The sequence below is a fragment of the Fusarium keratoplasticum genome, chromosome 7 (genome assembly GCF_025433545.1).
Source record: "Fusarium keratoplasticum isolate Fu6.1 chromosome 7, whole genome shotgun sequence".
In the NCBI taxonomy this organism is placed as follows: Eukaryota; Fungi; Ascomycota; class Sordariomycetes; order Hypocreales; family Nectriaceae; genus Fusarium; species Fusarium keratoplasticum.
The window spans coordinates 1,253,496-1,267,434 of NC_070535.1; the positions used below are offsets into that span (position 1 = coordinate 1,253,496).

At 49.5% G+C, this 13,939-nt stretch overlaps 9 protein-coding genes across 9 annotated transcripts; 5 read left to right on the forward strand and 4 right to left on the reverse strand.

Annotated features, from left to right (window-relative positions):
• Positions 1-20: 20 nt before the first annotated feature.
• On the forward strand, positions 21-620 carry NCS57_00956200 (uncharacterized protein; the record flags this gene model as incomplete). The annotated part of the gene is made up of 1 exon (XM_053059333.1): positions 21-620. The coding sequence occupies one exon, from the start codon at positions 21-23 to the stop codon at positions 618-620; it is 600 nt and encodes a 199-aa protein (XP_052911404.1).
• Positions 621-788: 168 nt separating this feature from the next.
• Positions 789-1,683, forward strand: NCS57_00956300 (uncharacterized protein; the record flags this gene model as incomplete). The annotated part of the gene is made up of 2 exons (XM_053059334.1): positions 789-1,172; positions 1,225-1,683. 2 exons carry the CDS (start codon positions 789-791, stop codon positions 1,681-1,683), a joined length of 843 nt encoding a protein of 280 aa, XP_052911405.1.
• A 314-nt stretch (positions 1,684-1,997) lies between these two features.
• On the forward strand, positions 1,998-2,846 carry NCS57_00956400 (uncharacterized protein; the record flags this gene model as incomplete). The annotated part of the gene is made up of 1 exon (XM_053059335.1): positions 1,998-2,846. One exon carries the CDS (start codon positions 1,998-2,000, stop codon positions 2,844-2,846), a length of 849 nt encoding a protein of 282 aa, XP_052911406.1.
• Positions 2,847-3,277: 431 nt separating this feature from the next.
• On the forward strand, positions 3,278-4,039 carry NCS57_00956500 (uncharacterized protein; the record flags this gene model as incomplete). The annotated part of the gene is made up of 3 exons (XM_053059336.1): positions 3,278-3,421; positions 3,478-3,514; positions 3,570-4,039. 3 exons carry the CDS (start codon positions 3,278-3,280, stop codon positions 4,037-4,039), a joined length of 651 nt encoding a protein of 216 aa, XP_052911407.1.
• An 844-nt stretch (positions 4,040-4,883) lies between these two features.
• NCS57_00956600 (uncharacterized protein) lies at positions 4,884-6,657 on the reverse strand (the record flags this gene model as incomplete). The annotated part of the gene is made up of 4 exons (XM_053059337.1): positions 4,884-5,617; positions 5,666-6,002; positions 6,050-6,447; positions 6,495-6,657. 4 exons carry the CDS (start codon positions 6,655-6,657, stop codon positions 4,884-4,886), a joined length of 1,632 nt encoding a protein of 543 aa, XP_052911408.1.
• A 1,258-nt stretch (positions 6,658-7,915) lies between these two features.
• Positions 7,916-8,281, reverse strand: NCS57_00956700 (uncharacterized protein; the record flags this gene model as incomplete). The annotated part of the gene is made up of 1 exon (XM_053059338.1): positions 7,916-8,281. The coding sequence occupies one exon, from the start codon at positions 8,279-8,281 to the stop codon at positions 7,916-7,918; it is 366 nt and encodes a 121-aa protein (XP_052911409.1).
• Positions 8,282-8,304: 23 nt separating this feature from the next.
• On the reverse strand, positions 8,305-9,369 carry NCS57_00956800 (uncharacterized protein; the record flags this gene model as incomplete). The annotated part of the gene is made up of 1 exon (XM_053059339.1): positions 8,305-9,369. One exon carries the CDS (start codon positions 9,367-9,369, stop codon positions 8,305-8,307), a length of 1,065 nt encoding a protein of 354 aa, XP_052911410.1.
• A 683-nt stretch (positions 9,370-10,052) lies between these two features.
• NCS57_00956900 (uncharacterized protein) lies at positions 10,053-10,677 on the reverse strand (the record flags this gene model as incomplete). Its single annotated transcript, XM_053059340.1, has 4 exons — positions 10,053-10,248; positions 10,320-10,369; positions 10,420-10,536; positions 10,624-10,677. The coding sequence occupies 4 exons, from the start codon at positions 10,675-10,677 to the stop codon at positions 10,053-10,055; spliced, it is 417 nt and encodes a 138-aa protein (XP_052911411.1).
• Positions 10,678-12,845: 2,168 nt separating this feature from the next.
• NCS57_00957000 (NmrA domain-containing protein) lies at positions 12,846-13,893 on the forward strand (the record flags this gene model as incomplete). The annotated part of the gene is made up of 2 exons (XM_053059341.1): positions 12,846-12,950; positions 13,003-13,893. 2 exons carry the CDS (start codon positions 12,846-12,848, stop codon positions 13,891-13,893), a joined length of 996 nt encoding a protein of 331 aa, XP_052911412.1.
• Between the last annotated feature and the right edge of the window lie 46 nt (positions 13,894-13,939).

Here is a 13,939-nt window from a genome sequence, read left to right on the forward strand (position 1 = left end):
CTGTCTGCTTGACCAGGGGCATGACAGAAGCCCAGGTTTGGTCCGACGGAGTGGTTACTGGCAGGCAAGACGCAAATTACGACTGCTACGACTCCGCCAACAGATGCTACTTCATCCCACTGATAACATTCGATACGCTACTCCGGCAGCTCATTCCCAACAGTGTTCTGGTGATGAGTGAGGGCCGGAGCGGCGAATACGACGATGCTACCTGCAGTTGGGCCTCCTTGACGAACCAATATAAGTTCGAGCAGGACTGCATCATTCTCGTAGAGCATGTCGCGGATCTTTTGGCCGTGGCTCTACGGGCCCCTAAATTCGAAGTTGGGGATGAGTTTCTTCATGGAATAAGGATCCCCAAAAAGGAACTCAAGGCGTCATTTCCACTCATGTTCGCGGTACAGGTGTTTCTCGACATTCATCACGAATTGGGTGCCCCTGCGGCACGAAAAGTCTTTGCGGCCATGACGGATGAGGCTTGCATTATGGATGAATTGCTGGCTGGCCATCTGGAGCTCTACCAAAACATCAAGCACAGGCATTGGACTCCCGAGTGGGACAAGGGTCTGCAAGATCTGAGAAGCAGTATTGCGTTGAATGCAAAGGATCCGGCTCACTAGGCAAAGGTCAAGCTGTTTAAAGAAGAGGGACAGGACATCCTTCCCCTAAACAAGGAAAAAAAACCGTATCTGGATCCTCTCCCCTGTCCTGCCTGGCCTGTACCTCTCGACCGTCCGTATACAGGTCTACCACCGGGCCTCAAGTTGGCGAATTTCTGGCAGTCCATCATGCATTGCGCCCATCTTTATAATCTCCTTGGCCTAAAGGGCACTTGGATGGACATGAAGATTGCCACCTTTCTGCTTGGCGAATCCAACTTCTGGGTTGGAGAAGGTCGGCCCAAGACGTTTGATGATTGCTTTGAAAAGTTTTATCTTCAGAGCGGCAACACGGCTGCCGCCTTCGCACGGAATCGCCGAGGAAACCGTACCACTGTTTCTCGAGCACGCGTACGGACCATCGAACCTGCCGTGTCAGTCTCGATCGTCTTCGTCAAGGCCCAGATTGGCATCGGAACCGAAATAGCCTGGACGCCTGAGCTGTTCGAGGATATTATTGCTCGCAGTACCTACACAAAGGAGGTCACATCCAACGAGAAGTGCATATCCATGGTAAAGATAAGAGACCAGCAACAGCTGAGAGCCAAAGAGGCGACTTCGACAGCAAAAGGCCAAGGACAAAGCTTCTGGAAGAGACACAAACGTTGAGCTTGTTGCCTCCGACAAGCTCATCAGAGCGTTTCTTCTCACCCTCGCTACTGAATCTCTCGAGATGGCATTCCCTTACTTTCTGTTGCGTGGCCAGTGCTGGAAGGTAATGCGAGCACTCAGGGACGCCTGCAAGCCTATTCTGAGAGACCATCCCTACGCATATATGAGGGAGGTCGACATGCCTGGGGTGGTTTGGTGCATTTTCAACGCCGTGTATGGACTCGACAAGAATGGGCGTAGGATAGAGCCTGACTTGAGAGTTCTGAGTGTCGCACGCGCCACTTGCGAGGAGCTTCTCCGTGGCGATGAGGGTCAGAAAGCCTTTGATCTTCTTTGCCAGTTCAAGCATATTCATATCAAAAACGAGAATGGCAAAGAGCAAGATGAGAATGCAGCTTGGATATTGGGGTAATGCTGCAGCTCGACTCTTGGGGTCAGGAGCCTAGAGAGGAGTAGTTTGGCGGCAGGCTATCTGCAAAGATAATACAATCTCGTACTTCTAGCAGATCAAATGCTCGAAGAGCAGGTATCATATTTCCTGGATCGCTTCCATAGAGCCTTGGGCGTGAAGCGGGTCGATCCCCCGTCATTCTTCCTGTTGGCGCCACTGGATAAGTTAGTTACGTCATACTTGAGCGGCGGTGACTCAAATGAGCAGATCATCTCGTGTCTCACAACGGACAAGCTTCTCTTCAAGACACCAACAGCTCGAGTTAAACTACAATCATGCCCCTTGTACGCGAACTAGACCTCCTTGACAAGGTCGCCGTGATAAGCGGCGCATCCCGCGGCATAGGACGTGCCATTGCCTTCAACCTCGCAAGCCGAGGCTGCTCCATCCTCGGAACCTGTTCTGGTGACGAGGGTGTCACCGCTCTCTCATCAGGCCTCGATGAAGAGATAACAACCCGCGTGTTTGAAGCCACGACACGAGAACGACCTGCGAGTCTTACGATCAAAGGACTCGTCGCCGACATCTTCTCCGAAAACTGCGCTAGTGTCATCGCCAACGAGATCAACAAAACATTCAACAACCGTATCGACATCTTCATCAACTGCGCTAGTGACTCCATGCCCGGTGTTATTGGAGAGATGGAAATCACCGAGGTCCAGCGCAGTTTGGTCGGAAACATTCAAACCCCTGTTATGATCGTCGAAGAGTTTGTTCGCCGACGATATTTCCAGCCCAACAGCCGCATCATCTACATCTCATCCATACGATCTCGACAACCGTGGAGCGACCAGCTCATGTACGCAGCTGGAAAGTCAGCGGGCGAGTCTCTGTGTCGAACGTGGGCCCAGGCATTTGGTGGCAAGGACGAGAGGTATAGCTTCATGGAGGGCACGACCGCCAATGCCGTCACGGCCGGTCTGACCGAGACTGACGCTGTTGTCAACTGTGGCCCGGAAGCAGTCAAGCGTTTCCAGGATGAGTTCTTCCCGACACAGAGCATCCCGCGGTTTGGACAGCCTGAGGATGTGGCTGATGTGGTTGGACTTCTCTGCGGCAATGATGCGCGGTGGATTACGGGATGTGTGGTTAGTGCCAGTGGAGGAGGCATCAAGATTGGGTAAAGACTTTGATGGGCATGTGTATACATGGAAGATGATGTGGTGCTGGCTTAACTTGAAAGCCGGGCGATTCAAGAGGCCCAAGACTATCAGGAAAATCTATGTAGCCCTCACAGGGCCATCCTCTGTTACACCAGGTCCTCGTGCGTGTTAAAGTAGGTATGCCTCTCTGTGAAATTCTCCAGAGATTTTGCTTCTCTAAAAACAAGGACATCTCAGGGTAGCGTTTCTCCGATCCTCCTCCGACTAGGGCGACAGTTAGGTCCTGTCGAGCCAATGATGCTATGCCAGTGACACTGGCTTTTGGGTCATTTCCACGCTTTCTTCAAATCTCGCCAGCTCTTCCCGCTTCTTCCGATTGCGTGTTTTACTCTGCACGAATCTTCATTCTATCAGCCATGGAGCGATAGGCGGCTTCAGCACCATCATGCGTCATGGTTGATTACTCACCCAACATCATTGCCTCGTTCTGTATTACTTTTCCTATTGCTACGCTTGTGGTCATCCTTCGTCTTATTTCCAAGCGCATGACAGCTACTGGCTATGGACTGGAGGACATACTCGCTGTGTGTAGCTGGGTAGGTTCTGTTGGCTTTGCCCCGCGGAGAGATGTTAACCGAGACTCGCGGTTTAGGTCTTCTGTCTAGGATATTGCATTGATGTTTTGATTTGTAAGCCTTGATTCTTCTTAGACCTTTCCCGACTTACTTAAACGATGTTGCAAAGGGCTTGCCGACTACGGCCTTGGCCGACCGATTGAGCAAGGCCTGTCCTCTCATCTAACCCTGGACGAGAAGACAAAAGCATCTTGGCTAATCCTATGGTGCTCAAGTATTCTTTACTCGTTCGCCATTGCCTTTTGCAAATTTTCGATCCTTTGTTTCTACTGGCGTCTCTTCAAATATTCCAGTGTTAGGATACCGGTCCAGGTCCTGTCTGGCCTGACGTTGGCCTGGTTTATCTTGCGACTCTTCCTGGTAACACTTCAGTGTATACCTATCCGAGGCTTGTGGGATCACTCAGTCAAGCACACCTGTGGCGTTAACGAGACCGTGTTTTTCTTCGCGACGGTTCTTACACATGTCTTGATCGACTGTGCCATTCTTGCACTTCCGATAATCGAGGTTGGCAAGATGCATCTCCCCAAGGGCCAGAAGATTGCAGTGATTGCCCTCTTCATGTTTGGTGGCTTGTAAGGCCCTTCCTAGAACTTTTACGCTCTCTCTAACGTCTTTTCTTGCCAGAGTCTGCCTTGCGTCTGTCTTTGTGCTTGTCGAATCGCTCAAGTTTGACTCTCACTCAAAGGAAATCACGCTCGAAATGGGAGTCCATTCCTCAGCAGCAGTTGCTGAAGTTAACCTTGCGGTGATGTCGAGTACGTTTTCCCAGCTCTTCAAAATATCTCTGGATCATCACTCGCTGATTCATCACGCAGCCTCACTCCCATTGCTACGTCCCATCTGCCGTAGGATAATGCCTGGTTTCTCATTTTCCTCAAGAAATGATCGCCAGTCAGAACAATCCCCTCAAGATGTTGTCCTGGCAGACTGGGCTAACAAATCATCCGTTGTTGCTCCAACTAGTCAACACAATGTTCGACCGCCGGGCTCGTTGACGGACAGGATTCAGGGCCAACATTCACATTTGTCCGCCCAAAGCCGCAGTTGATTAGGGGATCAGATAGTTGACGTACCAAATAGCGGTATTTCTATTGCATTTCTATCGCATATACCTCTTTGTAAGGATTTGATGAATAGTTAGAAGGGACTCTCTAAGATTTGTTCCGTATTTACGTAAGGCTTTGTCTATACTCTCATTAGATTAAGTACAACTATGAAGAGATCATGGTAAGAGTTTGCCGGCAGAGGCCGGAGCCCTGGTCTGATAAACGGCCAACATTCAAAGCGAGAAGCATCATTTGGTGCATGACGAATCGTGCTAGAGGTATGGAGAGGAATGAATTCAAAGAGATGATATCAAGCTATGACTTGTAGACTATACGTGTTCCTGGCCCATCGCTGCTCTTCAGTCCACCAATGTCTAGGCAAAACGATACTTCATGTGAGGAATCCAGTTGGAGACAAGATCTACGTTTTGGGTAGTAAAAGAGCAGGCGCTGAACTCGGGCCACTTGTACACCTTCGAGAAGCCAGCCGCCGTAAAAGTCTGCTCCTTGTTGGTTCGGCAGGGGTAGTCAAACTCGACATCGATCCAACGTTGATAGGGGACGGCTCCAAAGGCAAGCTGAAGCTTCTTAGTCGCAAGCGGAAACTTGGCGAATTCTTCGTTGAAGGCATTGATGACCTTCAAGAAATCACCGACCGGGCTTTGTAGGGTGCTCTTGATGATGTTCTGAGTCTTGATGAAGCCGTCGCGAACCTTGCGGAGCTCAGGGGTTCGTGAGAGCTCCTGGTTGTTCTTCCAGTCTGGGGCGAGGATGGCATCGAAGCGCTTGAGGACTGCATCAACCGTAGTTGCGTGTTTCTTGAAGGGCGTGAAAGAGTAAAAGTTGGCCTGCATCTCCTTGGCATAGTAATCCAAATTGGTTGTGACAGTACCAAACCCATTCATGAGCATACGCAACGTCTCCAACTTGTTGGGTACGACGAGGTCGTAATATGGGCTGACGGGTGCAAGCTTCTTTGGCTCGAGGTTGTACGCGGTTTGGATGTTGTTTAGGTAGCTGTCGAGAAAGTACTGTCTCATGTACTCTGCATCGCCAGCTTGGTAGCCAATACTGTATAGGTTGTCTATGCTCTGGAGCAAGAGTGATACTGCGTACCTTTAGCCCTGCCCATAGTAGAATAGTTGAGGTCACTAACCTTGCTTGATGAATCCTGCCGCCGTCTTGCCCTTGCATGCATCGCCTTGGCAAACAGTGTCCTGTATTTCCGTGATTTTGGCATTGGCCGAGTCATAGCGAGCCTTTAGAGTGTTCCACGAAGTCGACATGGCTGCAATCTTTGTTTTCCAGGTTCCCTTGAAGGAATCTTGCCATCCCTTCAGCAAAACAGAAAGCGAGCCCTTTCGAATCTGCGTATCGGCGGTGATCCAGTTGATGAACCACTGCCGAATCACGTCGAGCCGCTTCTGGCTGCACGAGTTGGTCTGACAGAAATCGATTGACGTGACCAGGGATATGTAGGAGGTTACGTTGACCTGAAATGTGTTAACGTTGTGTCAATCGAACAATCTATAAGAGAAACTAACCTCTGGTGCTTGAAGCACTGTCCATCCATCCTTGTTTGCGAGCTCCTTAGAGACGACACTCGCTTTGTTATCCTTGGGATCGTAACCTTCATCGGCAAATCTCTGTTTTGGGATTTAGATGATGATCCAAACACAACAGTCATAGAGTCAGTCTCGCTCACCTTTTCAATTGAAGTAATGGCATTCATGGCCCTAGTGGTCGCTCCATTGACCTTACCGCCGGTCCAGATGGCGGACTCGGCCTTCTTCTCGCGAAGGGCATCAGGCAATGCTAAACACCATGTGGCATACCCGTTGACAAAGTCCTTGTTTGGCAAGACATCGTTGATCATGTCACAAATGTTCTCCGAGTTAGTCAAGATCTCGACTCCGCACGGGCTAGCCTTGTTGCCACCTTAAACGAGTTAGTACTACGATTCTATATCATTACATTATCCTTACAGTTTGTCAGGGGTCGAGAATCATAGGGAATATTGAAGTTTTTGGTGCAGCCATCTGTGCCCTCAACAGCGCTACAGATGGTTACAATGTTCTGGTTCGTCCCAGCGGCAGAAGGGTGCACCAGCACCAAGGCAAGGAGCGCAAAGGAGCGAGAAAGGCCCATGGTAAGAAGGGAAGTGTAAGGGATCGAGTGCAATGAATGAAGTTGGTATTTCGGGTTGATGTGTGCAGTTTCAATCTCAAGAATATGGGTGAGGCCTTACATATATACTCAATCAGCTGTTCTCGACTGCTCACAGCATATCTGATTCTGCGAAGCGCTGTGATCCAGACTCGGCAATGTCAGACGCCATCGTGAGCCAGAAATGTCTGAGTGGTCGCCGACTTGGCTGACAGAATACAAAGCCACACAGGTCTGTTCCCATTGGGTCATTCCTCTCTTTCCTCATGTTCGCTTAAGGTTCCCATGGGCAGCTGGCTTTGACTCAATACAGATACTGTTGGTCCTATAGGGCTGAACGAGGCTGTTGTTTGATCGAATGCGCCTGGGCTAGCCCACGCCATTTTTAACCGCACTTCTTCACACTCACCCTTCTCATCGGCAACTGCCGGGGGTCCCTCTACCATGGTCTTATTCAGGCGAGACTAGCCTCCTTGGCACTCAGTTTCTACGTTCGAGGCCATTCTCCCGAATCAGCTCGTCCAAACCAGCCTTGAGCTAGACTCAGCCCGAAACATACAGATCAATGTTGAGATCTGCTACTAAAAAGCTTGACAGTCTAGAGCTGCTAAGACTAGTTACCATTCTCTCGTCCCGAAAGTTACATTCCAGGTATTTAAGCATGGTGGAATGTCATATGGCCCGGCCTGAGCGGATGCTGAAGTCAACATTCCTGTGCCTCGTGGCTTGGACGAAAACGGAAGCTGAATCAAGGTTAAACAATCGGCCTGCGTAGCTAGAAAGTGGCTTTAATGTCCACGGAGATATCTGAGCCGGTGACAGAGTGCCTAACGAGGCGTTTGTTATGGCTCAGCGCCGAGGGCATCTTGTGCGACCCAGTTCACAGTCCCTAGAGACCAACGGCGACAGAGATAAGGCTATGCTCGGGGCACAAAGCTCGTCTCTAGACTCTCATCCCATGGGTTTCTGTGGCAGTTGCAAAGCCACAACATTTGTCACACAAGACAACGCCGGCCTCTCGGGACTGGAAGCATTCTTAATGTTGGAGCAACGAATGGCTTGAGTAACTGATAAATTGTGAATTTGTGTCTCTCGCAAGAGCCTCCTTGTTGCTTTAGGCACTGCACGAAGACTGTTATCCTCCAAAATTGCTCTGCCTTCTCTGACCTCGGTCAGAACTGAGACAGTCATGCATCTTCCAAAGCATTCACGACCACTTTGACTGCTGATCAGCCTTGCTTCACTCCCTTTTGATCGTAGCCTCCGCCCAAAGGTTTCGTGGCTTCAGTTTAAACCTAAAGTCGTTTGGCATGATCATCAGCCCAACAACGTCCATCTTCCATGGATCAACTTCTTCCACAGGCTCGATGTCAAAGGCCCATAGAAGTCTCGCAACTTGAATGAACATTCCATCAATAGCGACCTTCTTCCCCAGGCAGCTTCGCCTTCCTTGACCAAATGCGGCAAGGGGTAAGCTACTTCTTAGCTTGGGCTGGCCGTTGTTCTCATCATGGATCAGCCACCTCTCGGGGACATAGTCGTCCAGGTTTCCCAAGGACGGATCAAACACGGCTTCATCACGCCCAATACCCCACGCGTTGGCCATGATCATGGTTCCCTTTCTAATCTTTATCCCTTTCTAATCTTTATCCCTTTGTACTCGTAATGTCTCTCGGCCCTCCGTGGAACGCTACCGGGAGCAACAGGCCTCCAACGCAAGAGCTCATGAACGGCAGCGTCAATCAGAGGTAGTCTCGGTCGGTCTTGGAAACTCGGGACACGATCATAGCCGACAACCTCGTCAAGCACGGTATGAGCCTTCTTCAGAAAGGCCGGATTCTGAATCAAGCCTGGGAACAGCCAAAGGATCTGACGCGGGGACGTCTCCATGCCGCCTTGGATAGAAGTGTCAAGCATAAAGGCCAGGTCGAGATCCGGAATATGGGGGCTTTGGGCCTGTTTTTCAGTTGCTGCAATGACTTGCTTGGTTGCTTTCCACCCCTCACAGCTTCTACCATGATTCATAAGCTTCATGTAGAGTTTCCTTTGTTCGTCGTATATCTTGTTGGCGTGGCGCTTCCAAGGCGAGACCAAAACTGGGAGACGGCGAAGCGCGGGCAGAGAGTCAGGGAGACCAGGATGGGCAACGAGGTGTGATAATTTTGCTTGCATACTCACGACTTGATGAAGAATGAGATCTTCGCAGGTGTGAATACGCATACCATAATGCAATGACATTATGATGCTGCCCTGGGTGCGCTCAAAGAGTGGATAGACCATCCCGGTCGAGGTGATATGATCTTCGCTCCTTTCGGCTAGAGCAACGAGATCCACGAGCAACTGCATAGAGTCGAGTTCCATTAAGGGTTGATATCGAGGAGTACAAGGCGCTCCAATAGTTGGTGACAGGATGTGATGATATAGTTGGAGGTCGGCGTCGTAATCATGCAAGAGAGTGAACTTGGATTGACCTGGGTCGGCGCCCGTGATCATCTCCATTGTGACTGACCTCGGCCTGTTACTATACCACTGGCTGCGCTTGCCGAAGAGTTCGGTCGCTACTTCGGATGTATTAAGGATAATAATGGGAACGATCCCAAACAGCTTGGCCGTCACGATGGGGCCGTTTTGCTTCGCCCAAGCATCCCAGTGGATGAGCGGCTTGTCGACGGGTGAGTAGTGCAAGTCCCTCATTATCGCTTTTGAGGTAGGCGTACACAGCGGTAAGAATAGTGAGAAGAAGTAAGATGACAACAGGTGTTGAATCAACCATCATGGCTAGCGAGGATAAGCTATCCAGATAGGCGTGCTCCAGAGGAATTGCTTCGACCGGGGAATTATACGTATCTCCCGCTCATATGCTCATATTGGCAGGAATTGATGACAGCAGCGCCTTGCTATCTAGGTGTAACAACGAAGCTCTCGGGACTGGGTTACCGGAAGTAAGTCTCTGCGTTTCAACCGGTGTGTGACATTGTCTTACCACTGCCCCAAATCCCGCATGTCTTTTTGTCGATCTTGTTAATCTACATTCTGCTTGAAATTCCCTCATAATTGAATCAAACGCAATGTCATGTTCGTAATTGGGGCCGCATCTACGAGTTTGGCCCGTGATCTAAACCTCCTACAAGGCAGTGGGAATTCTACCACATAGCTATTACATTTCAGCCTACTCAACCCCTTAGGCTCAGCCTGATATTGTCGTTTCTTGTGCTTCAATGAATCACAAAAGCCTCGTTGGTCCTCTTATGGCGCACCCCCTGAAACAACCATTATCGTGCTTGGCAAGTTATCAGCACTGTCAGACCTTACACAAAATGTACCAAGCCCAGCTATTCCGACAATGAGCTCTAGAGTACTGTAAAGTCGATTATACCTTACAAACCCTTCTCCGCAATGCGCTGAAAGACAGGCAACGGATCCAAAAAGATCTCGGCCTTGTAACACCTGATCTTCCCGTCCTCCCCTTTTTTAACGAAAAACGTAGCAAATCCCGGTATTTCAATTACGTCCTTCTCGGGGTCGTCGCCCTTGATCAAATACCTGATCGTCGCGGCTTGGTAGACACGAGGGCTGACGTAGTCTAGGCCTGTTAGTACAGGAAACGCTGAAGCCAAGATCAAGGCGGGAACATTCCAAAATACACAATATCATGTGTCATCATATCGAGCTTCGCAAAGGTTTCCTTGAACATCTAGAGCGGTAATTAATTTATGACAATGCGTCGGGGTACACAACACGTACCTGTCGAACACTGACCCCGGAAAGAACAGGGAGGTTCGCATATTGCAAGCTGATGTCCTCTGTGTAGAAATTATCAAGCCACGAATCTGCATCAAGGCTCTTGCTACCACGGTGATACTATAGATGTGGAAGAGGGTTAGCTACTTTGGGGTATCCTGTAGATGTCCCAGACGTAGATGCTTCGTCATGCTTGGCTTGACTTACCTCGAGAAGCCAAGTCTCAATTTCCTCTCTCCCGATGTCCGTAGCCTCTGTCATTTCGTTGGTGTTCTTTCGTTTGAGATTCTATTACTGACCAATGGGCGATGGACAGCTTTACTCTCTAGTAAGATATGGATCACTCTTATACGACGACTTCCCAATTCCATTAATAATCGATATGGCCTCAAAAACCGATGTGTGGGTTCTTGTATTTGTAATCCATTTAACAAGACCCATGTCATTTCGAGCACGCCTTCTCTCGGCCAGCGCCACGATCCGCTTATCACGCGAGATCTTCAAGCTTACTCTTCGAATCATCTACCAATACTACTGGCACGATATCACAAGCGCAGGTAAGCCTGATGCCGTGCAACCACACGAGAAGTTCCCGCCCTTGGCTAGTTCCGTCAGTCATGGTTAACAAAGCCCTAATGCCCAGAACTAAATATCTCATGGCAATTCCTAATGACAAAACTCTCAGTTTCGGTCTCAAAGAGCTCTATTCATCGCTGACAAGGCCAACCTCAAACTACCTATGCCTAAAACACCGTCTTGCGTTCAGGACAGCAAAGAGTTCCACCAGCACACCATGAGTCGAGACCACTGCCCGCATGCGGCCTGTTGACTTGACCAAACACAGTATGATCACCCGAGGAATCTCAAGACTCTTGTGAAACCTTGTAATCTTTGAATGTACATCAGACAGGTTCCTTCGAGATCATTAAGGGGGGGCACAAATGTTGGCCGACGAGCCGTCGGTGAGGTTCCCGGTGAGAAAATACCCCAAAGCGGCGATCGGCTTCAACACCATTGGATGGCATATGGCTCGGATTCTTATGTGAATGAATTGAAGCCCTCAAGGCACTTCGCAGTTCACAAGCACTGACTCGTGTTAGCCCGTCACCATGGCCAAGAAAAAATGGCATAATATAGGTAGGCAGGCAACGAGAACTTTGCCGGGCAATAGAGACGTAGGTTAAAGTAAAATAAGTAAATAAAAACATAGAGTAAATAAATTATACTCTAAAGTTTGTATATGATCTTCTTAGCTTTATAATCATAAGTCTTTTATGCTATGGTTTTGTGGATTAAAAAGGTAGAGCACTTGCAAAGTGTGCTATGTCACCAAAAGGTCCCATGTCTCCTAGCAATCATCCATAAACCGGAGGTCATACTCATCTTCATGTTAAGAGTCATTTGAATATGTAGAAGAAATCATCAACTGAAAGATGAAATAGGTAGTATATCCCGAGTACGGTTAGACCTAAGAGAGAGTGCCTCCGAGGCCAGGGGGAAATCCCTTGCTTCCTTGCTCGTCAAGGGAAGTAGCGGGGACATAAGAATAACTATTTGCTTCGTTCTCTCTTTTATTGTGCCAAATCCGCGATAATCAAGTTCTACGGTTCATAAATCTCGATCTGAATCTTCTCACATGAACAATATGGACACATTTTGCCTCTACGACGGCGCCGTTCCTCATGCCCTAGCCTCCCCCGACGCTCTCAGTCATCTTTTTTGACAAGATGGAAGCCCATTCTACTGGACCCAAGACCTCATTCTATACGCTCATTGTCGCCAGTCTCGCCCCGGACATGGCTCGTTCGATTGCTTCACAACTGGGAGGATCCAGCTTCCATCAACCCAAGTCATACAGCGTGGCGACCCCAAGACTCTCGATGACCTTCGCAAACATGTTGATACTATGCGGTATGTGGTTCAAAGACTCGACCAGCAGAATTTTTTTAGCCTGAGCTCTGAAGCTACTTGGAACATGGGACCCGTGGAAAAGGAAACCTCGTCATCATATAGCTTTCTTAACGGCTTCGCGATCCCTAACATCTACTTCTATGTGGTCACTGCCTATGATATCCTCAGGAAATTTGGGGTATATCTTGGGAAAACAGATTACTTGAATCATTTTCTTGTTTGCTATCTAGCTTAGTGGTCAAGCATACCCCACAGTCACACAAGGAGCGGCGCTGCCTGACTTTTCCCACATTTGGCCAAGTGTCGATGTTGCTGACCTCGGTCAAGCCTCTTTGAGCCTTCCACAGGACGCCAATCCAATCATATCTGCTGTAGGAATGCAAGCCTCGTTCAATGCTGACACGTCTAGGCAACGGGTAGGGAAGTCCAGTACGACAGGATCTGCACACAAACGAAGCGAACCCCCTCTCTCAACATCAAGCGCTGTTTTAGCAGGCCAGCGACAGCACTCTATTACCATGCCTGTCGTCGCAGTGGCCGGCGGTTCTGGCGACCTAGGCAGTCTCATTGTCAAGGCATTGTTTGAGAGAGGGAAGCATGAGGTATATGTGCTATCGAGAGGAGTACGTTGTGCACGAATTTCCCCCACTTGATGCCTCATTCTGACTCTCCTAGCCACCAGCTGATTCTCCGGAGCGAGTGTCTCCCCTGACTGGCAAATCCTACACTGCCTTCATCCAGAATGATTACACAAGCATCGATGCTCTCACCCAAGACCTGGATATGCGCAGAGTTGAGGTCGTGATCTGCGCCTTCAGCCTTCGTAACGACAACGCATGCAACGCACAGTTACAGTTGATCCAGGCTGCCGATAAAGCCTCTTCTGTCAGACGCTTCATACCATCCGAGTTCAACATCGACTATGATCTCGGCGACGCAGTGCCGTATTCGAACAAGAGGTTTCACTTGGCCGGCAGACGCACGCTTGAGAAGACAAGTCTGGAGTTTAGCTACATCTATCCTGGCATGTTCATGGACTACTACGGCATGCCCAAGTTCCCAACGCCGCTGAGGCCTCTGTGCTTCTTTATCGACCCCGTCAACCAAGTTGCAGTCCTTCCAGATGACGGCGAGGCAAAAATGTCCATGTCCCTAACTACGGATGTTGCTCGCTATACTGCCCTGGCGCTTGACTTGGAGAAATGGCCGAGAGTCATGACAACAACTGCGAGCACCGTCACCTTGAAAAGCCTGGTGCGCCTTTTCGAGAAGTCCACAGGTCGCCCATTCAATGTCGAGTATCAACCAGTGTCCAAGTTTCTGGAGCACGAAAGCATGTTGCTTCCTGAAAATGGCGCCATTGCTGAACTGTTTCCCCAGCGATTTCCTGGTGGTCTCAAGCAACTTCGGGCCCTGATAGCTGATCTTGAGGCCAGTGTGGCCCTCGGAGCGTATGATCTGGACAAGATTGAGGGCCAGCTGAGCCTCACTGAGGTCTTTGAGGGGGAAACGTCGTCGCCTACACGGATCGAGGACCTGATGAAAACAGCGTGGGGGACGGATTGAGCGATGATTCTATTTGATTCTATTGATTCGCCATGAATAAATAGCA